The sequence below is a fragment of the Giraffa tippelskirchi genome, chromosome 6 (genome assembly GCF_054371585.1).
Source record: "Giraffa tippelskirchi isolate mGirTip1 chromosome 6, T2T-mGirTip1v1.2.pri, whole genome shotgun sequence".
Classification (NCBI taxonomy): Eukaryota; Metazoa; Chordata; class Mammalia; order Artiodactyla; family Giraffidae; genus Giraffa; species Giraffa tippelskirchi.
In genome coordinates, this window is record NC_137280.1 from 83,392,735 (window position 1) to 83,415,853 (window position 23,119).

Below are 23,119 nucleotides of genomic sequence, written 5' to 3' on the forward strand. Positions count from 1 at the left end.
GACCACTGGAAAAACCATAGCCTTGACTAGACGGACCTGTGTTGGCAAAGTCATGTCTCTGCTTTTTAATATGCTGTCTAGGTTGGTCATAGCTTTCCTTCCAAGGAGCAAGCATCTTTTAATTTCATGGCTGCAATCACCATCTGCAGTGATTTTGGAGCCCAAAAATATAAAGTCTGTCACTGTTTCCCCATCTATTTGCCATGAAGTGATGGGACCAGATGCCATGATCTTAGTTTTCTGAATGTTGAGCTTTAAGCCAACTTTTTCATTCTCCTCTTTCACTTTCATCAAGAGGCTCTTTAGTTTTTCTTCACTTTCTGCTAAAAGGGTGGTGTCATCTGCGTATCTGAGGTTATTGATATTTCTCCTGGAAATCTTGATTCCAGCTTGTGCTTCATCCAGCCTAGTGTTTCTCATGACGTACTCTGCATATAAGTTAAATAAGCAGGGTGACAATATACAGCCTTGACATACTCCTTTCCCAATTTGGAATCAGTCTGTTGTTCCATGTCTAGTTCTAACTGTTGCTTCCTGACCTGCATACAGATTTCTCAAGAGGCAGGTCAGGCGGTCTGGTATTCCCATCTCTTTCAGAATTTTCCACAGTTTATTGTGATCCACATAGTCAAAATCTTTGACATAGTCAATAAAACAGAAATAGATGTTTTTCTGGAACTCTCTTGCTTTTTCGATGATCCAATGGATGTTGGCAATTTGATCTCTGGTTCCTTTGCCTTTTCTAAAGCCAGCTTGAACATCTGGAAGTTCATGGCTCACATATTGTTGAAGCTTGGCTTGGAGAATTTTGAGCATTACTTTACTAGTGTGTGAGATGAGTGCAATTGTGCAGTAGTTTGAGCATTCTTTGGCATTGCCTTTCTTTGGGATTGGAATGAAAAACGACCTTTTCTAGTCCTGTGGCCACTGCTGAGTATTCCAAATTTGCTGGCATATTGAGTGTAGCACTTTCACATCATCATCTTTTAGGATTTGAAATAGCTCAACTGGAATTCCATCACCTTCACTAGCTTGTTCATAGTGATGCTTCCTAAGGCCCACTTGACTTCACATTCCAGAATGTCTGGCTCTAGCTAAGTGATCACACCATCGTTGATTATCTGGGTCGTGAAGATCTTTTTTGTACAGTTCTTCTGTGTATTCTTGCCACCTCTTCTTAATATCTTGTGCTTCTATTAGGTCCATACCATTTATGTCCTTCATTGAGCCCATCTTTGCATGAAATGTTCCTTGGTATCTCTAATTTTCTTAAAGAGATCTCTAGTCTTTCCCATTCTATTGTTTTCCTCTATCTCTTTGCACTGATTACTAAGGAAGGCTTTCTTATCTCTCCTTGCTATTCTTTGGAACTCTGCATTCAAATGGGTATATCTTTCCTTTTCTCCTTTGCTTTTTGTTTCTCTTCTTTTCACAGCTATTTGTAAGGCCTCCTCAGACAGCCATTTTGCTTTTTTGCATTTCTTTTTCTTGGGGATGGTCTTGATCCCTGTCTCCTGCACAATGCCACTCATAGTTCATCAGGCACTCCATCTATCAGATCTAGTCCCTTAAATCTATTTCTCACTTACACTGTATAATCATAAGGATTTGATTTAGGTCACACCTGAATGGTCTAGTGGATTTCCCTACTTTCTTCAATTTAAGTCTGAATTTGGCAATAAAAAAATTGTACAATTTAAATGGGTTAATTTTATGATATGTGACATTTTTTTAATGGGAGAGCTGGATAATCACCATCTCTCAGGGTCCTTTGGGGATGTAGGATTTTATTCTATAAAAAGTCTACTCTTACAGAAGAGCAAAGTTGACTAACCCCCACGATCCCCCAACAGCCCCGGGTCCACCTTAGGGAATACCCACCAGCGAAACCCAGCGTCCAATTCGCGCTCGGTTTGCATAGACACGCCCAGCCAGCCTCTGCTTCCGCGCCCCCACGTGTTTTGCGTCGCCCGGTCCCCTCCACGCCCTAGCTGGGGCTCTCCACAGAAGCCAAAGACGGAAGACTTGGAGAGACCTCATAAATAATACATCACGTCAGCGGCTGGTGGGGCGGGGCTTCGACGCGCCTGGCTGAGTCAGGGTTATGAATAATACACATTGAGGCGGGGGCTGAAGTAGTGCGCGTGTCGGGGCGGAGTCCGGGCACGGAAGTGGATACCTCTGGGGCCTTGAGAGGTGGGGGCCATCCATCCTTATGAATATGCAGATAATAGGGGCGGTGACTGTGGGCCGCCTTCGGCCCGTAGCACTGCGTGGCCAGCAGCGTCTCATGAATAATGCAGCACGTAGGCGGGCAAGGCGGTGCTGGCCCTGTCCCTGGGGGGCGTGGCCAGCCGCGTCTCTTGAATAATACAGCACGTTGGCGGGCAATGCGGCGAGAGCCCAGACCTTGGGGGCGTGGCCAGCCGCATCTCATGAATAATGCAGTGCGTCAGCGGGCGGCGGGGTGGGGCGTGGCCGGCGCGCTGCTGGCCCAGGAGCCGGGAAGCGGGGGGCGGGGGAGCGATGGTCGCAAGATGGCGGCGCTGAAGGAGGATCGGAGCTACGGGCTGTCGTGCGGGCGGGTGAGCGACGGCAGCAAGGTGTCCGTGTTCCATGTGAAGCTCACCGACAGTGCCCTGAGGGCCTTCGAGAGCTACCGCGCCAGCCAGGTGAGCGGCGGACTCGGCGCGGGCGTCGGGGCGCAGGTCGGCCTCGCGCGCCCCTCTCCGCGGCGTCCTGGCTTGGGGGTGCGGGGTCCGGCGTCTGAGATGTTGCTCGTGGGTTTCTGGGCCAGCGGGGCGCGGGGTGGGCGCATGTCCCACTAGGAGAGCGCGGAACCTCGACTCGTGGAGGCGACCCTGGCGGGCGGCCGAGGGCGGCCGAAGGGCCAGAACTCACGCGCCTGATCCGGGGGGCGTCTTTGTCGGCACCTGGAGGCGTCCGGGGCCTTTCCGGACTCACCCGGCACCTGGGCAGGAACTAGTTTTCTCACCTGACCAGGGGAGGGGGTGGAGGCAGCGCTGTCCGAGCACGGGAGGTGGGGGATTAGGACTTCTCTGTCTGACTGCTTCGCAGGGAGACTGGTAGGGATGGCTGATTGCGCTCCCGGGAACAGCTTTTCCGTCTAGGTCACTGGCAGGGTGGGTCAGTGGGTCACCGCTGTCGGGGCGCCTGTGGGGTCCTGTTCAGTTTGTGTGAGGAGGTTATGTCTGCACTTGGGGGCCGTCTTTGACGCTTTCCAGTGAGGCTCCTGGAGTTGGGTTCACTCTTATTTCTTGGGAAGGGAAGTTTGGGCAGAACCTGACAGCGTTTCCCCAGCTCCCCAGGTGGCCCTGAATCGCTGGACACCTTTAGGAAGAGGGAGTCTTTTTGAGGGGGAGTTGCTGGCATGGAGCCTTTCCTAGGCTGGGAGCCTGTGGTGGGCACCTGGGGAGGCACTCTGGCCACGGCACCTGGCTGCTGACTCTCAAACTTCTCAAGGGCCGGTTTGGGCCCTTCTGGGGAAGTTCGAGGCGTTTCAGTTCTGCCACCTGGCCCCCTGGGGGAGGGGGGTGTTGGGGATGGGCTTCTGTGCACCATCTCTCTAGGCCTGACTTGGGAGCACATCTGGGGCCGTGGTCTGAAACGGCTTCTTCCCATTTCTGTTTGTGTCATGGCGCCCTCCTCCTGTGTTGGGACAGAAATTGCAGGTGCCCAATGGTCTGGTCCTGAGGGGAAATGGTTGGGGGGGTCCTTTCCTCTTTGCCTGGAAAGTAAGGGCTTCATAGCCAGTGGTTAGGGGGTTGGGTCTGGTGTCAGGTTCGGGGAGGCACTGCCCTCTGTGTGTGTGTGTGTGTGTGTATGTGTGTACTGGGGATGGGGGGGCCTCGGGCGGGTTAGGAGAGAGACTAACTAGGAAGGAATGTGGCTTTCTTCCTGCCCTGGACTTGTTCGGCACCATTAGCTAAGCCCGGAATTTCTTTCCCTGTTTTGTTCCCAGTGCCCACCCTTCCCGCCCTTCTTCCCACTTTGGGGGGCAGTTTCCTTCCTGCCCTCATGTCTCGGTTTCCCCTTCATTGAACTGGGAATTCGTCTATCTTGGAAGAGCGAGTGCCCACCTGTCCTAAAGGGATTCCCCCAGGTGAGGCTGGGGTGCCACTGCAGGTGAGGAGGAGGGGGCCTGGTGGCCAGCTGCAGCCTCCCTTCCTTGAGGAATCCCAGCCCAGTCTTTTTTCCCCCTGGGCAATTCTGACTCCTTCTGCAGGAAGGCGGGCTTTCCTCGAAACAGCTGGGGGAAAGCTCCTGCATCGTGTAAATAAGGTGAACTTGGCACCTGGGCACGGTGGTTTGGGAGCCCCGCCTTCCCTGCCATGCTGCCCTCCCTGGCTCCAGTCATCCGGAAGGCCCGCCTGTGCGTCCACCTCATGCTGTCACGCTGCTATTTTTAATTTAGGGTGTTGGTTACATCCCTTAAGCTGGATCTTCCTCCTGTGAGGGTGAAGGTATAACTCCAGACTCAAGTTCGTCCCACGCAGAGCCCAGCTGTGTACATCAGTGTTGATCAGCCAGAAGGGGCTCCTTTGCAGAGCTTCTCCTTTAAGCCAGGCGTGTTAACCTGACTGGTTGGGCTGAGTTTTGGGGGTGACTCAAAGTTTCATTTTTCTCAGAGGCTGACAGGTGATTTAAGTTTCTTGGCAATTTCGTATTTATCCTATCAGACAGGCAGTGCAGCGGAGTGAGGTAAGACCAGGGCAGCTTGGACACTCGGTGTTCTTGGGTGGTAGGCATGGGGAAGGTGACCTGATGAACCTGTGTGACTAGGGAAGTGTATTGGCTGTTAGCATGATCTGTGTTTTGTTGCATCCTCATTTGTATGACTGTCACAGTTTAGAGTTTTCTATTCTCTAGCACTGCGGCTATATGGTTTGCCAGTGGCAACTTGTGGAGAGGGAGGGTTTTCACTTTTACTTTATGCTGTTTAGTTGCCCCTTGGACAGCACAGGTTTGAAGTACCCACTTATACATGGGTTTTTTTCACCAAACACGTACCATAGTACTAGGGGACCCACGGTTGGTTGACTCTGCAGATGTGGAACTCAGGATATGGATGGCTGACTATAAAGTTTATTCAGGATTTTTGACTGCTAGGGGCTTGGTGCCTCTAACCCCGGTGTTGTTCAAGGGTGAACTGTAATGGCAAAGAGGTTTTACAAACTCAGATGTGGCAGGGGGCTGAAGAGGAGCTTCCTTCAAAACTTTCTCTGTGGCTCCCAGGAGCCTGTAATCCTAGCTGTTGGACTAGCCCAAGTAGGAGTCCCTGACACCTTCTGTCTCCCGAGGGGTCTGGAGTCCGAGCTGCCTTTGTATAGACCCAGTGACCAGCCTGGAACGTGGTGGAAGGTAAAGGTGAAGTTACATGTGGCTGCCACTGTCCAGACTTGGGTGTCGTGCAGTCTCGAGTGTGTCTCAAGGCACTCCCATGGATCTCCCTTTTTGCTGTGATGGGTTATTTCCGGGAGAGAAGAGAAAGGACGTGTAAACACAGCCCATCGCTCCAAGATCGCATCATGGGTCTGTTCAGAGAAGTGTCCCTGATATTGACTCTGAGGAAGTGACCTTTGCTGGGGCACCTTCCTCGATCACATGGATATTTCATCGTCAGATTTGATGGGTCTGTTGCTGAGTGACCCTCTCCTCTCCTGGATTATAAGTTTCTTAATGGAGAGGAAGATGTTATTTAGGGAAAATTGAGGGCTCAGGGAAGGGCCCAAGAAACCTGTGAACTGGAGCCTGTCTGGGTTTGAATCTCTGAATCTCAGGTGTACCTGCATGAGGCCTTGGTTCTGTGCCTGACCCCTCCCAGTCCAGCTCCTCCTCCTCAGAGCTCTGAGGATCCCATTGGCTGCTCTGGATCCTTCTTCTCTTTAGGATTACGAGTGTCCCAGTACCTGAGCCCTCTTAGCTCCTAATCCTGCCCTCAGGGTTGGGGGTGTCTCAGTGCCCAACCCTCTCTGAGGACTGTTAGGGTCCTAGTACCTGAGCCCTCCCAGCACCCAGTCCTTCTTGCCAGGCTCCGAGGATCTTGGGCCCTGCCCTCTCTGAACTCTGGCTCCTCCTCTTGGGGCTGTCAGGATTCTTTTGGCATGTGTGCAACCCTGATCTCTCCCAGGTTCTCAGCACTTGGTGTGGGGACCCAGGGCCAGTTCCCACCTGGAAATTTGAGCAGAGACTATGGGAAGCTATCTTCCTGAGTCTGATTTGAGTGCCTGGTCTGTACAGGGACACCGCTCAGGGGCTAGATGTTTACCAGTGACCAAAATGTGTCCCCAGTCTCTTTAGCTGGCATGCTGGAGGCAGGAGACAGATAATGGACAGGGTGGCACCGAAATCAGCCTGAAGAGCTTGTCAGCGGTCAGTGTCAGGAAGGAAATAAAATGGGGTGACGTGAAAGGGTGCTAATTAAGAGAGGGACGCTTAGGGCATGCCAGAGCTGAGGTCTGCCGGGCGAGGGGTCCCCAGGGGGAAGGGGTAGAGGTTCCAGGCATGGCACGTGTACAGGCCTTGAAACATGAAGGGCTGGGGAGGGTGTTTGCTGAGGGTGGGGGCTGCGGGCTAGGTAAAGGGGTGGAGGCGGCTACAGGGCTCTGTCCTGGGGTGGGTGTAGGAAGAGGGGCTCTGCAGCAAATACCATGAGACTGTTTTGGATTCACACTGGGGGCTGCTCGCCTGCTGCTAAGGGGCTAGCTGCATGGGTCTCAGCTTGGACACCAGTGGCAGGAGGAGCTTTAATTTAGCCTCTGCTCCCCTCCCCCATGGTGAGGCCCCAGGAGGTGGGTTCGTCTCCCCTTCCTGGGTGGGGGGTCATCCCACTTGGCCCTAACTAGGTGGCTTCTTGCCAGCCATGTCTGTCTTTCAGATGGGCTGTCTTTAGGAATAGCGACTAACTAAATTTGCTGCCCCTCCTGGCTTCCAGCCAGGTCCCTGTAAGCCCTTTGTCCAGGCACATATCATCTTCTTGACAGTCTTGGCTGGTAGACTAGCTTCTTGTTCCCACTGTTCATTGTGGGCAGTTGAGGCTCTGAGGGGCAGTGTTGCTTGCTGAGGTCACTTGGATTGTCCTCGCTGGCGCAGGCTGCCTCTCAAGTTAGGAGGGAATTTGAGCCGCTGGGACCTAGCTATGAAAGGGAGTCCCACTGTGGTCTCAAGTCCTTATGAAATGCCAGCATTCTAGGCTCCTGGGAGTGTTGGTGATGTGAGTGGCCATGCAGGTTCCTGAAGTTGCCAGCTTTGACTGTCCTGTGTCCCCTCTCCCTTGAGAAAACCTGCAGGTGATAACCAGTGCCTGTGGATCATGCCCCACGTGCTAGCGCAGGCCTGAGCTGTACACGGGACTTCATCTTGTCTCCTGGCTGTCAGCCCCAGGTGGGGAGCGGTTCCCATTGCTCAGGTGAGGACACAGGTAAAGACTCTGGGAGGCCGAGTCGCCAGAAGGAGTCTCGCACCTTAGATGGGGCCAAGAATCAGGCACCTGGCTGGAATGCAGTGATGCAGTGTGTGGCCCTGAGCTTTGCCCCCTCTGAAGGGTGGGGAGTCCCTCCCAGAAGGCTCATGTCTCACAGGTACTGAGGGCAGGCGAGCAACCTGGGTTGTGGAGTGAGTGCTGGTCATTTCTGTGGATAGCCTGTGAGGCTGTGTGTGAGGGGCCAAGCCCCCCATCAGCCGCTGTGACCCTTGATTAGGTTTCCGGCAGCCGTTCGCCATGGTGATTGTGCGTAAACAGTCATCGGCTCTCGGAAACCCATCCACTGTTGACTCATCGGCAAGGCCAGAGTTCATCACCCTTGAAGTAGTTTTGACATCATACCCGGATTGTGACATCTCTGGGAAATCCTTGAAAAACAAGACAGCTTCTCCTGGTCCCAGAGCAGACCCTGTTTTGAGAGAGCTGCTTCTTTATGGCAGCAGCCCTGCTCGACGTGCCCGGCTGTCAGTCCATCCTGCGCCTTTGGGTTTGCCACCCCTGGGCTCTTCATTTGTAGGGCCTCGCTCCCTTGCTCTGCCTGTGTGACTTTCTTTTTGGTCTTCTCTCTTCTCGGTGGCTTGCGTGACCCGGAGTTGTCTGAGATCTCATCTTTTGCAATACATGGTCACTCTGCAGTCACCCAGAGCCAAAGGGATGTATTCTAGAACAGTCCCTCCAGAGACAGCCTCTGACCGGTTGTGCAGTAAGTGGCACAGACAGCCACGATGTATAGTTCTGTCACTTTGCTTTTTAATAAAGAAGCGGGTGTCCAAGTAAAGCATCCAGGAGGAGACCCCCTGTCCCCACACTAAGTGGCTGCACTGGTGTCTGATGCTAATTATATCCTCCTAGCTGAGCCCTCCCTGGCCACACTGAGATGTGGCTCCTGGCTGAGTCACCAGGTCAGAGGGGTGTGTTGGTGACTCGCCACGACCCCTCCAGAGAGGAGGGGGCCTCACGTGTTTGTGAAGATTGTGGGGTCACTAAAGTGAAGTGAAAGTCGCTCAGTCATGTCCGACTCTTGGCAACCTCGTGGACTATACAGTCCATGGAATTCTCTAGGCCAGAATACTGGAGTGGGTAGCCTTTCCCTTCTTCATAGGATCTTCCCAATCCAGGGATCGAACCCAGGTCTCCCGCATTGCAGGCAGATTCTTTACCAACTGAGCTATCAGGGAAGCCTGTGGGGTCACTGAACTCCTGTTTAAAAGTGACGTGTGTCAGAATTTCTTTCTTTTTACCATAAGAGCAGTATAGCTCAGTGATGAATACTAGTGATTCCCTGTTCCCATAGACTGTTGCTGGCACCTTGGTGCCTTCCTCTTTCTTGCATCTAGGCACTGAGTTATCACATTGGTGGTCTCATATAGTCTCTTTTTTAATTTAAAGTTTTATTGATAAAAAATATTTACTTTTAGCTGTGCTAGGTCTTTGTTGCTGGGCATGGGCTGCTCTTTAGTTGCGGCTTGCAGGCTCAATAGTGAAGAGGAACTAAAGAGCCTCTTGATGAGGGTGAAAGAGGAGAATGGAAAAAACTGGCTTAAAATGGAACATTCAAAAAACTAAACTAAAAAACCCCCCAAAATCTAAGATCATGGCATCTGGTCCCATCATTTTATGGTAGATAGAAGGGAAGAAGTGGAAGCAGTGACAGATTTTAATTTCTTGGACTCCAAAATCACTGCTCAGTAGTTAACCACTCAACCACCAGAGAAGCCCCTTATATAATCTTAGGTCTCAATTCTTCCCCAAAACTGTATAAGATTTTTTTTTTTTTCCTTTAAATCACAGTGCTGAGCTTTGCTTTTTAGTGGCTGTGTTTTCTCCTGCAGTGCAGACTCTGAACAGGTCTGTAGTCCTCCAGCATCACACTGACCTGGGGATTCCCAGGCACCTGGGACCTTGTCCTCTGTCCTGTGCTGAGTGAAGGCTGTGCAGAGATGCAGAATTGCAGCGAGGAGCGGAGCTGAAGTTTGCAGGTGCTGAGCAACTGATCTCTTGTCTGGCAAAATCGAGGCCCAGAAGGGACATGGTCTGTTTTGTGGTGTTGGACTGTCAGCTCGGTCAGGCATGGAGCAGGGGAGACTGGGGGTAGAAACTTGGATGCCTGAGCCTGGGGTCCAGTGGGGACAGGCAGGGGGACAGAAGTGGAAGTATTGGGGCTGCCAGCTGTACCTGGTTGGGGAAGGTGGACATTTCTAACCTTTCCTGATTCTGGGCACAGAGCAGAAATGCCTTTGTGCGCCTGGCTTATTGTGATGCTTTAGCTGGGTTTGTGAGAGTCAGATTATGCAGTGCTTGTAGAGACGCTGGTGGTCGCCCGCTGGAGTGACTGTTGGCGGGGGAGGAAAGGCGGCTACGGCCCATCAGAGAGCTGCTGTGGGTCTGCGGTGGGTGAACAGCGAGGGGGCGAGGTGGGAGACTTGTGTGTGTGGCCGTGGCGATGGCTGCTGCAGGGCCTGTGTCTTTCTGGGTTGCTGCCTTTGTCTCAGGGTGTGGATGTCATGAGCTTCTTGCTAGAGTCCTAACGAGTGCAACTTAGAGGTGGTTTTGAATGGCTGTGGCCGCAGTGGAAGCAGCAGCCTTTCTTTTCCTGGTTCTTGGATTGTGTCTGTTGCTCGGGGGCAGTTGGATGGCAGGTTTCCCCGATTGTGCTGGCCTTGATCAGTTCCTGGACAGTGGATGTTCTGGATGCCGGGAGAGTCAAGGCTGGGCCCTGGACCTGAGACAGCATTTGGGGGTCAGTGTCACCCCTAGTTAGCTTCACGGGCAGACAAGCAAGTGGGCTATGCTTTCCACGCACAGAGAACATTGGGTCAGGGGCCCAAGGCCCGCTTATCACTTCCCAAGGTTCCTAGGCACACTCCTAAACAGGCAGTCCTGGAGTAGTTCAGCCTGTCTTGGCCTGCTCTGCTTTCGAGATTGAGGGCTGAGGTTAATGCTCAGTGTTGGTCCATCGTTAGGGTTCTCCTGGTAGACCTTCAGCCAGGGAAATTGAGCCGTGGCATGGGGACACCTATCCCGAGTATGTGCTCTCCCAGTACCTCTGGTTTCTACAACCTACGCCTGTCGGGAGGGTGTCAGCTCCTTGTGGTTTGCCTGGCTGCTCTGTGTCCATCTTAGACATGCCGGGAGGATGTCCTCACAAGGAGGTGTCTCTGTCAAAGGATGTTACGCGTTGGGATCAGGTGGCCTGGCTCCAGCCAGCTCCTGCTGACAGCCTGGGGGCCCTGGGCTACAGGCTTCTTCCCAAGCCTCAGTTTCCCTGGTTGGAGCCACCCCTGCAGGATGGCCTCCCGGGTCAGGCAGGTGAGGCATATGGATGCTGCCTCCCCCTGTGTGTGTATGCGCATCCTACAAATGACTTGAAAAAGGGAAGGCCTTCAGAATTTAAAATACTGTCTTCTTTGTCTATACTGTCAAAGATTTCTTTGTAAAATGAAGAATGGCTAGATTAAGTGAATTTCCTCAGTCTTTTTGAGCTATGTTCCTGTGCCTGGGAGTCCGCTGCACTGTGTCGGAGGGAGCTGGGCCCCTTCTGTGGTCTAGGTGGACAGTGATGGTGGAGCAGGTGGCGAGCAGAGCCCACATGGACTTGAGGGGAACAGGAGGGCATGACCAGGTTTCTGGAGACACGTCTGGCTGGGCCGCAGGCTGACTGCTGAGCCCTCTGGGCTGGTGGCTGCTGATGGCAGAGCGTGAGGAGTCAGGCCCAGAGCCGAGGGTGTGGTGGCTCTGTCTTTGCCTTCAGGTTGTGCCCAAGCGTGTGGCCTTTGGGGAATCACACAAGGGCAGCCTCGAGGGGTCAAACCTCCCTCCACTCGAAAATGCTGTTGCCCAGGTATGTCGCGGAGTTGGGGGGAAGTTCTCTCCTCTCCATCAGCAGCTTGGCTGCTTGTGGCCCTGGCAAAGGTGTGTAAAAGCCGAGTAGTGAGGGTCCATTCCTGCCCTTTCCTGGACCCTTTGGCTTCTTTCTGGGCAGGAGTGGCAGGACATGGGCATGAAGGGCCTGAGGAGTCCCTGGCCTACCTCTCTGCCCACCTGGATGTGTGCCTGTGGCCACTATGTCCTGTTGATTAGACTGACTGAGTTGGCTTTGCCTTGCAGCATCCACATCCCTGTGGGGGAGGCCAGCGGAGGGCATGGTGACGAGGAGGGAGGGAGAAACACATGGCGATGGGCAGGAGGTGCCCTGGGGTTGCAGGGCAGGTGAAACCCCGCAGGGAGGGCCAGGAATGTCTGCGTGAGATCCGAGAGAGCAGCTAAAGGAGGGAGGCTGGGAGTTGGGGGGCAGCCGGAGGAGGTGGGGGTAAGGGGTGCCTGAGCCGGAAGCTGGGGTTAATTTCATCATCTAGGGAAGCCCTGAGTGAGTTGCTGGGGCTGCTCTTCTTTGTGTGGGTGTAGATGGCTGCCACCCCTTCCTGGGCTCCCTGTGGAAGGTTCAACCCCATGGCTGATTTCACTCTGTATGAGCATTTTCCCCTGGGAGCTTCCTCCTGTGACAGGCAGGACTGGGGGCAGGTTGTGGTCAGGGAGGCCTTGCCAGTGCTAAGACCAGTCAACCCCAGTCTTAAACCTGGGACCTCTCATAGCCTTAACGTTCTTTTTATCATGTTATTTTTTGTCTTTAATTATAAAATTCACATAGCATATGTTTGCCGTCTTAACCATTTTCCAGTACTCAGTTCAGTGCCATGAAATACATTCACATTACTTTGCAGCCATCACCATCATCCATCTCCAGAGCTTGTTCATCTTCCCATTTTTTCCTCCCTCAGCCCCTGGCAACCACAATTCTGTTTTCTGTCTCTAGGAGCTGTAGTTCTATTGTCTGTCTCTACAAGTTTGATAGGCTTCCCAGGTGGTGCTAGTGGTAAAGAACCCATCTGCCAGTGCAGGAGTCTTAAGAAGTGCTGCTTTGATCCCTGGGTTGGGAAGATCCCCTGGAGAAGAAAATGGCAGTCCATTCCAGTGTTCTTGCCTGGAGAATCCCCATGGACAGAGGAGCCTGGTGAGTAGATATCCTCACCAACACTTGTTATTTTCTCTTTTGTTGGTAGTAACCATTCTGACGAGTGAGAGGCAGTCTTGGAGCCTTTAAAATGCACTAAGATACTTCTGGCTCTCTACGAGAGCTACAGTCTGAAGGGCCTGTGGCACTTGCTGAACCATTGATAGGCTTAGGAGTTCCCTAGTTGAAGGTGACAGAGGACCTGGCCCCAGCAGAGTGGGGGCGTGCTGGCACCCACACTTGAGGTAGGCTTGGGCTGCCTTCAAGGGCTTCCCAGGCAGTGCTAGTGGTAAAGAACCCCTCTGCGAATGCAGGAGACTTAAGAGACGTGGGTTTGATTTCTGGGTCGGGAGGATTCCCTGGAGGAGGAAATGGCAACCCGCTCCAGTATTCTTGCCTGGAGAATTCCATGGACAGGAGAGCCTGGCGGGCTACAGTCCACAGGGTCACAAAGAATTGGACACAACTGAAGTGACTTAATACATACATGACTTCAAGGCCTGCCTGAGGGATGATCTTGAGCAGGGTCACCTGGGAGCAGATGACAGGAAGGGCAGGGAGAGTAGGTATGGCCCCGCCCTGAATGAGAAGCTGTGGTCAAGTGGTGATGACAGTGACAAGGGGAGGAGAACAGTGATGAGTAGAGATGGCAGTGACGGTGCGAGAGCCTGGGCCCAGTCAGGACCTGGATCACTTAAGTTGGAAGAGTTAGTAAGTACCTTGGGTAATCTTCCCTGGTGGCTCAGGCAGTAAAAAAAAAAATCTGCCTGCAATACAGGAGACCTGGGTTCGATCCCTGGAACAGGAAGACCCCCTGGAGGAGGACATGGCAATCCACTCCAATATCCTTGCCTGGAGAATCCCATGGACAGAGGAGCCTGGTGGGTCACAGTCCGTGGAGTTGCCAAGAGTCAGACAGAACTGAGCGACTAATACTTTCAAGTTTTCAACACTTTCAACTTAGGTGGTCTAGAAAACCTGTCGGGAGGGGGCAAGCAGAGGGGGTGAGGGCCAGGGGAGGGTGGGAGTGTGTGTGTGACATGAGTCAGCCCAGGCAGCTCAGCTCTCGGCCACCCTCTCAGAGGCAAGGCTTCTGTGCTCCCCACTCCCCTAAACCCAAATGGAGGTCCTGAGCTCATGTAACAGGTGGGGCTGGGCTCCTCCCTACAGGCACCTGAGGCTGCCCGACCCTTCCCTGGTCCTGAACCTGGATGGGGCAGAATCGGTTCAGCTTTTGTGAGTTTAGCAGTTTGTGGCCCATGTTGAATCACAGCGGGAATGTTTTGGAAAATGGGCTTTCTTGCAGATGGGAAGCGGCCTGGAGACCCCAAGGGCCTGGAACTGCCCTTTGTAGGGCACTGGGCAGGTACAGGGCTGAGCCTCAGCCTTCAAGATCTCTGGTGCTTTTGTCCCCACTCGTGTGCTTGACCTGACCGCGGGGCCTGGATGAAGGTGCATGGGGAGGGGCGGGGGAGGAACAGGGTGCTTTCCTGGACCCTGTGGGCAAATGCCGCCCGCTTACCTCTGGGCGGCGGGGCTCCTGCGGGGAAGTTGGGCCCCCTGGCTGGTCCTGCTTCTGCCGCCCTTCCTCTTGCACGATGTATGTGTATGTGTGTGCGTGTGTATATGTATGTGTGCACCTTGGCCACACACCTTTGGTTCCCTCGGTCCAGGGAGGCTGATCTGAGGGGACCCAAGGGCCCTGTCATGTCTCCTTCCTGGTCAGGGTGCCGCTGGGGCCCAGAGGCACCTTGCCCTGTCCCACTGCCCTGAGGAGGGTAAGTAGGCTGGGAGGTTCCTTTTTCCTTTTCCCTTTAAAAAAGGAACGATTTACTTACTTATTTATGACTGTGCCATGCAGCTTGTAGGATCTTAATTCCTTGACCCGGTTTCTTTTTCTTTTTCCCTTTTTTAAGTTGATTGACCGATTGCTACGCCGAGAGGCTTGCAGGATCTTAGCTCCCCAACCAGGGATTGAAGCCGAGCCCTGGCAGTGACCAGGTCCTAACTGCTGGTCGTGGTGGGTGATGGTTTAGTTGCTAAATTGTGTCCAACTCTGGGCTACCCCAGGGACTGTGGCCTGCCAGGCTTCTCTGTCCATGAGATTTCCCAGGCAAGGGTATTGGAGTGGACCTCCATTTCCTTCTTTACCTAACCACTGGACTGCCAGGAAATTCCTCCCTTAAAAAAAAAATTTATTTGGCTGCACCAGGCCTTAGTTGTGGCATGTGGGATCTTTCTTCTTCATTGAGGCCTCTGGGATCTTGAGTTGCAGCATGTGGCAGTCTGGTTGCCTGACCAGAGATTGAACCTAGGCTCCCTGCATTGGGAACACAGTCTTAGCCACTGGATCATCAGGGAAATACTCTCCCCCAACCTTTTTAAAAATTAACTTATTTATATTTTACTTAACTTATTTGGTTGTGCTGGTCTTTGTTGCTGAGTGTCAGCTTTCTCTAGTTGCGGTGAATGGGGGCTACTCTTCCTTGTGGTACTCGAGCTTCTTATTATAGTGGCTTCTTGTTGCAGAGCACAGGCTCTGGGTGAGTGGGCTTCGGTAGTTGCAGAATCCCTGGACCAGGGATTGAACCCATGTCCCCTGCATTGACAGACGGACTCCCATCTACTGCACCACCAGAGAAGTTCCCCCTCCCTTTTTTTTTAACAGTGACTTTTTGGGGAAATGCAGCTTCCTGCTGTGGACTTTGTGGTTCCCCCCACATCTGGAGGAAGTGATTTAAGGGTCCTAGTGCCACACTTCCACCAAGGGGAACACCCACTGAATCAAATGGTGGCAGCCTGACTCACAGGGGCCAGAGTGGGACAAGCTCAGCTTGATCTTGCCCGTGTTGACTGGTGCTTCCCTGCCACGTTCTCGGGGTCCTGACAGTGAGCCTGTGCCACATCCCCCTTCGGCTGCTCCTTTTACCTGTGGGATTGGTGGTAGAACTCCTGGGGCCACTTTCTGCCCTTGAAGAAGCTGGGGTCTGTTGTGCCCAGTGTTGCAAAACCAAGGTGCCGGCAGTCTGTCACCATCTTAGGTGAACAGAGTCAGATAAGGATGCTGATGATGTACACTGTTACGGCGTGTTCCTTTTTTCTGTGCCAACCTTAGAGTCTAAAAGGAGGGTTTGTAAAGAAAGCTTTATTGGGGTGCAGTGGCCTTGTCTATAGCTGCTGTCACACTGTGACAGTGGCAGAGTTTTGCCATCAGGGACTGTGGCCACCAGAGCCTGAGACCTTGACTCTGTGGCCCTTTGCGGAGGAGGCCTGCAGTGATGATCTGGCGTGTTAGGATGGGTATGTTAGTAGACTGCGCTGTCCTGGGGCAAAACTCAGGCCCTCAGCCCCTGTGCTATTGTGTGCAGCCCCGTGAGCCCTGGCAGACAGCTTGGTGTCATGTCTCAGGGGTGGGCCCACGCTTCAGAGGATTCTTTTGGTCCAGCTCCTTCATTTCATGAATGAGAATGTCTAGAGGGTGGTGGCGAGCCTCAAACCCAAGGGGGTCCACTCGGGCCTGCCTGCACTCCCCGTTTCACACAGACTCTGCTTGCTTTCTGCCCCTCGTGGGAGGCGCTGGCTTTCCGGGTAGCAGCTTTCCTCAGGCACAGTGTCAGGCTTGGCACAGCTTCCAGCAGGCCTGGCCTTTTCGTTTGTGACCTTCTGGTGAACTTGGGAAAACATAGTTGCGCAGCCTGGGTGGGAACAGCTGTGTGCGAGTCCCTGGGAGAGCTGGGAGGGCAGGGGTCTGCCTCTGATTCGAGTCAGGCTTTGGCAGAAGCCCCCCTACCCTCTGCCTCAGCTGCATGGGTGTGCGGCGGGGCTGGTGTCCAGGAAGGGGTCAGTTGCTCACACAGTGTTTTCGAACGTGTGTTGCACGGCCTGAGCAACAGTCAGGTTAACGGCGGTTTCAGATGGGTTTCCGATGTAGAGACGGCGGGCAGCAGCGTCTCCTGCTTTCCAGGAGAGAGCGCTCACAGGCGGGGCCGGGCTTGTGGTTTTGGTGAACCTTTGGAGCTCTCTCAGTTCTGGGCCAGTGCCACCTGTAGTTAGATTCTTATGGGCGCCATCTGTAGGTGATTCTGAACTAGATCCCGGAGAAGGCCTTCTTGGGCAGGCCTCTGCCAAGGGGCTGTGGTTTCTGGGTTCTGTTCACAGAAAAGGCATGATTTTGCTATTATCTGATAGTGTCACTTCTTCCTTTTCAGAATTGGATGGGACCGTTGAGCTGCTGCAGGACGTGCAAGGATGGTGTGGGGGGAGTTTGAGGGGAGGGGGCGGTCCAAGGGGGGATGATACGAGGAACACCCCAGGGTGGAGAGACGGCGGAGAGATGTCTGAGGCGGGGGCAGGCCCCAGCTAGAAGGATGTGTTCCTTCCTCCCCTGGTTGTTCTATTTTTGGTATTGGACGCTCACAGATGTCTGCTCGTTCCAGCAAAATATGCTCAGCTCACAGTAGATCTGGCAAGCGGGACGAGGACAGCCAACCTTGGCGGCCTGTGTCCACCTTGTCTCCAGCCTGCCCAGGGGAGGGCACCAGGCCCATACTCGCTCCTTTTCGTGTGCACAGGGTCCTGCCAGTCCAGGGCTGTGTATGTAGAGATCTGGTGATCTGGGCCAGCTTCTCCTGACAGGAAGTGGAGCTGTGTTAAGAAGGATTCTGAGGTGGTGTTTGGGTTCGAGTGTAGGATTAATGGTATGTGGCCCCTGACCCTCCCTGGTCTTAGCCCTGCCATCTGATGTCTCTGTGGGGTGGTCTCCTTCTTGTCATTGAGTGGGTGAGGTTAATAACTGACCTCCTGCCCCTCCGCCAGGTGAGCTGGGCCATGAGAGTGGGGCCAAGAGTGGAGTCTCCCAGTGTGTGCGGAAGTGCACAGGGTGAGGCTCACGGGTTGTCTGCAGAAGGTGGGCTGAGGCAGGGATGCAAAGGCACAAGGCTCTGGACCCCTTTTCCCCCAGGGGTTGAAGGTGATCCTGCAGAGTCTGTGCTCCAGAGCCAGGCCTCTCATTGTACCTCATTCTGGGACCTTCACACAGCTCCTGCCACCTGCTTCTACTCCTCCTGGTTTTGGTCTCTCATGTGAGAATTCAGAGGCCCGGACACTGTGTGACAGGAATTGCCAAGTATGTGATCTGCAGGGCCCAGCTCAGCCCAGGAGAGCGGCTGGTCTGAGTGGACTTGGTGTTTGCCTCCATACCTCCTTCTTGGAGCTCCTGGTGCTGTTGTTCCCAGGGCTCAGCCATTCAAGAACGAGCACCCAGGGTGAGTGTCTCTGTAATTACATAGCTCAGGGGGGTGGGCTAACTCAGAAGTGTTGAAGCAGGTTCCTGGAGGGCACACAGCCCCGGGCTGGGGCAGGCAGCAGGATGCCTCACACTGGCTGAGCTGGGCTGCTTTTGAGCCAGCCTGCCGACCTGGGTTGGTGGCCTCTGGCCATACGTTCTGGTGGGCACCTCGCAGGCCTAGGTGCAGAGGTTCTGGGCGTCTGAGCTCTGTCCCTGGTCAGTGAGGGCCAGGGTAGGAGCCCGACTGTAGGCTGCAGCGCCCGAGCCCGACTGGCAAGAGGGGGCTGACTGAGCTCTGGACCTCAGCTCAGCCCCCTGTGAGATGGAGGTCGTGTTGTGGGGGTCTGTCCCTTCCTTCCAGGCCACATCCCTTGCTATCTGCAGAAGAAGTCAAGGCCTGAGGTGTCTCTGAAAGGGAGGCATTTGCTTCTCTGTTGGAGCTCCAGGCCGAGTCTCCTGGGTGCCAGCATTGTAGACCTCAGACCAGCTGACTCCTCTGCTGCTCAAGGTTACAGGGTCTTTGTGGGACCCTGGAGCCTGTCGACTGGACCGGTGGGTGGCAGGACTTGGTGGTGGCTGTACAGGGCTTTGCAGAGCAGGCAGTGTAAGTAGCATTTCCCATGACAGCACTTGGAGCATTAGGGGTGGGGAGTGGGGACTTAGCTCAACGCACAGGGCTTTGTGAATCAAGGCCTTAGGCAGGATGTAGCCGGGGGAACTGTTTAAAATTGGGCCTCGTATTTTTTGTTGTTACCTATTAGCCCATAACCTGTCAGGGGTACTGAGCTGGTTGTAGGCCTGGCAAGCTGGCCAATTCTGGAGGGAAGAGTGTTGCTGCTCCTCTGAAAACCGGATGCTAGGATTGTGGGTTCTGGAGCCTCAAGTTGCTTCCCTTTCCGGCCCAGTCATAGATGAATGTGACAGAAATCAGATGTGCACCGCAGTTTCATGTAGGCGTCCAGGAGGAATCCTGAAGTCTGCGGAAAATTTAGGGGAAATTTAGAACAGCGATCCCCGTGTCATCATTGTCACTCAGGATGAGCTCTGAACCTTTGGTAACTCAGAGAGTCACGAGCCTGCGTTGAAAAAACAGAACAAGAGTGGCATCAGCCAGCCCGTGCGGGCAGATCCCTCAGCAGGGTGGCTGGCCTCCTGCTTCTCCGTGGCCGCCAGCACTGCCCCGGCTAGTCTGCACAGTGGCTGAGCACCCATGTTCCAGGGCCCGAGATGAAGCAGTGTGTGTATGTGTCCTCGGCACACGACAGCCACCTGACAAGCCCTCCCCAGACTCCGAGACCCAGGGGAGACTCTGACTGCAAGGAATAAACCCGTGGCATATGGACATGGGGGGTCCTGGTCAGCCCCAGGCATCTGGCCCAGGGCACCTGTTCTTCACCTTGGGCGGGCTTCAGCCAGGCCCCAGGAGTGGCATCCCCAGTTTGGGAGTGCCTGGCCCAGTGCCAGGCAGCGTGGGTTCTGAGTGAAGAGCGATAGTCCTGTGGGCTCAGATCCCACCGCAGGTCAGGAGGGCTTGCTGGAGAAGGAGTGTTTGCTGGGACCTGTTGGAAAACTGGAGTTCCTGGGGCCAGAGCAGGTGGTGAGGAAGAGCCTCCACTCCAGGAGGCTGTGCTGATGGGAAGCCCGTCCTCTTCCAGGAGAGCCAAGATCAGGGTGAGGCCAGAGTGTTGGGGAGGGTGGCCAGCACACACCACTGCAAGACAGAGGCTTCAGGAGATGGCCTGTGTGCGTGTGCCTCAAACCCTTTTCCTCTGGGTCTGATTAACAATGTTGCCATAGTTTCAGGTGGACAGCAAAGAACTCAGCCAAACATATACATGTATCCATTCTCCCCCTAACTCCCCTCCCATCCAGGCTGCCACATAACATTGAGCAGAGTTCCCTGTGCTCACACAGTAGGACCTTGTTGGTTATCCATTTTAGATACAGCGGTGTGTGCATGTCCATCCCAAACCCCCTATCTTTTCCCCTGATTTTTCCCCCAGGCAGCTAAGTCTGTGATTCCTCTAGGTCTTCCTGGGCTTCTCCCTCCTGCCCTTGCAGTCTGTGTTCAGAGGCCTGCTTCTCCACATGCCCCCAGCACTCAGCGTGTCCTCTGAGCTGTATGTGCTCCTGTCGTGACGTCTGGGACCGCACTGACACGCTGGAGCAGCAGGGTGAACCGTGTTCTGTGCACTCGCCATGGGGCCTGGTCGAGGAGGGGCGCGGGTCCTGTGTGGTCCCATGGCCGGCTCGCTGGGCACAGTCTGTTCTGTCGTTCCAGGTGCCAGCATCCTGCCCCGGATCCAGGATGCTGTCAGCTCCGCTCCCTCCGCAGGGAGAGCCCTTCCCTGGAGGCCGGGAGTCTTCCAGGTGGGGGGCTCTCCTCAGTTGCCACGTCTGATTCCCTCCCTTCCCCTCCCCTCCCTTCCCTGTCCTCCAGCTCTGCCAGATTCCTTTTCCAGAAATAAAAGCCCCGCCCCCTCCTCCTCACTGGCTTTATCCCAGCTCGCCCCCCAAGGTGGGGAGGTGGAGGCAGAGTTCCCACTGGGGTTGCCTGGGGTAGCAGTGCGGGGCTGGGGTGCGGTGCCTGGAGAGCTCTGAGACCACTGCTTGCAGCACTTGCCCCGTTGGCGGGCCTGGGCCCGGCCTGTGATGCTGAGCTTAACACGTTTTCTTTTTCAGCTGGCTTCCCTTTTACCAAGTAAAATCAGCTTTATTATTACTTATTTTAAATATTTATTTATTTTTTAAAAAATTATTTGTTCGTGGTGGCGTGCGGGATCTGTTAGTTGTGGCGTGCGAGGTCTTGTTCCTTGACCAAGACCTGGGCCCCCTGCATTGGGAGCAGAGTCTTAGTTACTGGACCACCAGGGAAGTCTCTATTTTTTTATTTTTATATTTTTGTTTTTGTGTGTGCTGGGTCTTCGTTACTGTGCAAGTTTTTCTGTAGTTTTGATGAGCGAGGGCTGCTCTCTAACTGCAGTGGGGCCTCTCATTACGGTAGTCTCTTGTTACAGAGCTTGGGCTCTAGGGCACTTGGGCTTCAGTAGTTGAGGCTTCTGGTCTCCAGAACACAGGCTCAATAATTGTGGCTCACAGGCTTAGTTGCTCTGCAGCATGTGGGATCTTCCCGGATCTGGGATCAGATTCTGAGCCACCAGGGAAGCCCAGTATTTATTTTTATGTATTCATTTATTTGCTTGCGCTGGTCTTGGTTGCAGCCCCGCAGGATCTTCGTTTTTTGTTGAGGCATGTAGGATCTTTAATTGCAGCACTTAGCTGCATTGGACGGCCAGGGAAGTCCCTCAAACCAGCTTTAAAGCGTCACTTTATAAAGCAGGTGCTGGGCCACCCTGGTGGGAGCCGGGGAGTCCTGTTGGGTGGCCCGTGCCCTGGGGGTTGGGGCCAGCTCTGCCCAGGAGCTCGTGGCTGTTGGTGAGATTCTGGCCTCATGGAGTCCCAGGCAGTATCCTCCCACTGCCAGAGTGCTCCAGGCCCTTCAGCCTGCCTGTGGTAGAGGCACCTCAGATGGCAGCCGTGGGGTGTCTGCTTGGAGCCCTGTATCGTTCCCAGTGACCAGGCTCCTTCCTGGGTGTCGCAAACCTCGCCAGGCTGCTGAGTCCTTTCCCCTACAGGGGCTTTTGGGTTCTGCATTTATGGGCCCAGAACCTCTTCCCTCCGTTGGCTCAAAAGCAGAAGAGGAAGGTCGTGGAGTTTCCTCGTGGAGCTTGACTGTGCCGCATGCCCCGCATTTCTGCTTCTCTGTCCTGGAGATGTGGGGTGTGGCAGTTAGTGTCACTGCTGTTTGTCTTCCTTCACGGGATAGGGTTTTGGGAAACCCCAAAAGCCGCTGTTTTGGGTCCTGACATGTCCTTGATGAGACTCTACAGGTTTGCTCCTGATTTGGCCGATGGCAGGGTTTTCCGTGGTGTGTGGGGGGGTCCCCGTTCGCAGGGTTGACTGAGACGAGCTCACTCTGGTTCCAGCTGCCCAGCAGCCTGCAGCACTGTTGCCACCAGCATGCCATGGTGCGAGGCTCACTGCTTACGAGGGCCTCCACCTGGAGCAGTAGGTGCAAGCCTGCACCCCTCCCCAGGGGTCTGTGCCCCTTGCCCCTACACCTGGGATGCCCTCTGTTCCCTTCTGACTCCCTCCTGTCACAGCACGACTCATGGAAAGCGCTCTGTCAGCATAGATAGCGCTGTGGTCACGGCTCCCGGAAGCCTCTCGGCACTCACAGACACGGGGCCTGCCTTGTGTTCTCAGGGCCCGTCACCCCAGGGTCGCCTTGTCTCTTTTCCAGATCTGCTGCTCTCCTGGAGCCTCCATTCGTCACTGGCCATTGGACTGGGTGTGTGGATCCTTAACGGGATATCCAGCCACAGTGATGGGGTCCTTGCTCTCCTACAGAGCTCTGGGACATTTGGTGGCCTAATGTAGAGTGTCTGCCACCTGCTAACAAACCCCTTGTGTCGGCCCAGCAGGCGGTGGTGCCGCTTATGGCTGCGGGGATGCTTGCAGGCCGCCGTGTGTGATTCACAGGGCCCCTGGGGTCCCATTGCTGAGGCCCCAGCGTTCTTTCCTCGGCTGCCCAAGGCCTCTCTTTGAAAATCTCCTGGGGAATTCCCTGGTGGTTCCACGATTAGGACTCTGAGCACTCACTGCTGGGGGTGTGAGTTTGATCCCTGATCAAGGAATTAAAATCCCACAAGCCTGTGCCACGTGCCAAAAAAACAGTCTCTCTGGTGTCAGTGCCCTTGCTGACTCTCCTCCTCCTTGCCCACCGGGAAGTACCCTCTTGGAGCCCAGGATGCTTCCCAGGGACAGAGTGTATGAGCAGGCTTGGCGCCCACCAGGCCTTTGCCGTGAGCCTGTGAATTTGATTGGGCCTTCCCTTCATGGATCGGACTTCCCTGGTGGCTCAGAGGTTAAAGCGTCTGCCTCCAATGCGGGAGACCTGGGTTCGATCCCTGGGTCGGGAAGATCCCCTGGAGAAGGAAATGGCAAACCACTCCAGTATTCTTGCCTGGAGAATCCCATGGACGGAGGAGCCTGGTAGGCTACAGTCCACGGGGTCGCAAAGAGTCGGACACGACTGAGCGACTTCCCTTTCCCTTCATGGATCAGTGGTTTCCAGCTTTGTTTTGCTCTTAAACGGTGCAGCCAGCTCTTCGACATCAGCTAGGTGTGTCAGATAGACCAGTGGGCAGTACCTCACTGCCCCAGAGCACACCCTGCTGAATGCCAAGGCCCCTCGGGTCCCACCCCAGGACTCCAGCTGAGCAACTGGCATGTGCCCAAGACGTTTGGCCAGCCT

At 54.4% G+C, this 23,119-nt stretch overlaps 1 protein-coding gene and 1 long non-coding RNA gene across 3 annotated transcripts in view; both read left to right on the forward strand.

Annotated features, from left to right (window-relative positions):
• Window positions 1-2,497: 2,497 nt before the first annotated feature.
• Window positions 2,498-23,119, forward strand: part of ELL (elongation factor for RNA polymerase II) — a 78,262-nt gene continuing 57,640 nt past the window's right edge. Inside the window, exons 1-3 of one of the 2 annotated variants that reach the window (XM_081496293.1) lie at window positions 2,498-2,672; window positions 12,318-12,515; window positions 13,294-13,396. In XM_081496293.1, coding sequence (XP_081352419.1) covers window positions 12,460-12,515; window positions 13,294-13,396 — 159 coding nt within the window. In that variant the 5' untranslated portion in view covers window positions 2,498-2,672; window positions 12,318-12,459. The remainder of the gene's footprint in view (window positions 2,673-12,317; window positions 12,516-13,293; window positions 13,397-23,119) is intronic. The other variant, XM_081496291.1, reaches the window with a different exon arrangement.
• On the forward strand, window positions 16,229-22,536 carry LOC145508819 (uncharacterized). The gene is made up of 4 exons (XR_014055612.1): window positions 16,229-17,212; window positions 17,554-17,779; window positions 19,831-20,172; window positions 22,106-22,536. It is a non-coding gene; the product is annotated as an uncharacterized LOC145508819 (long non-coding RNA).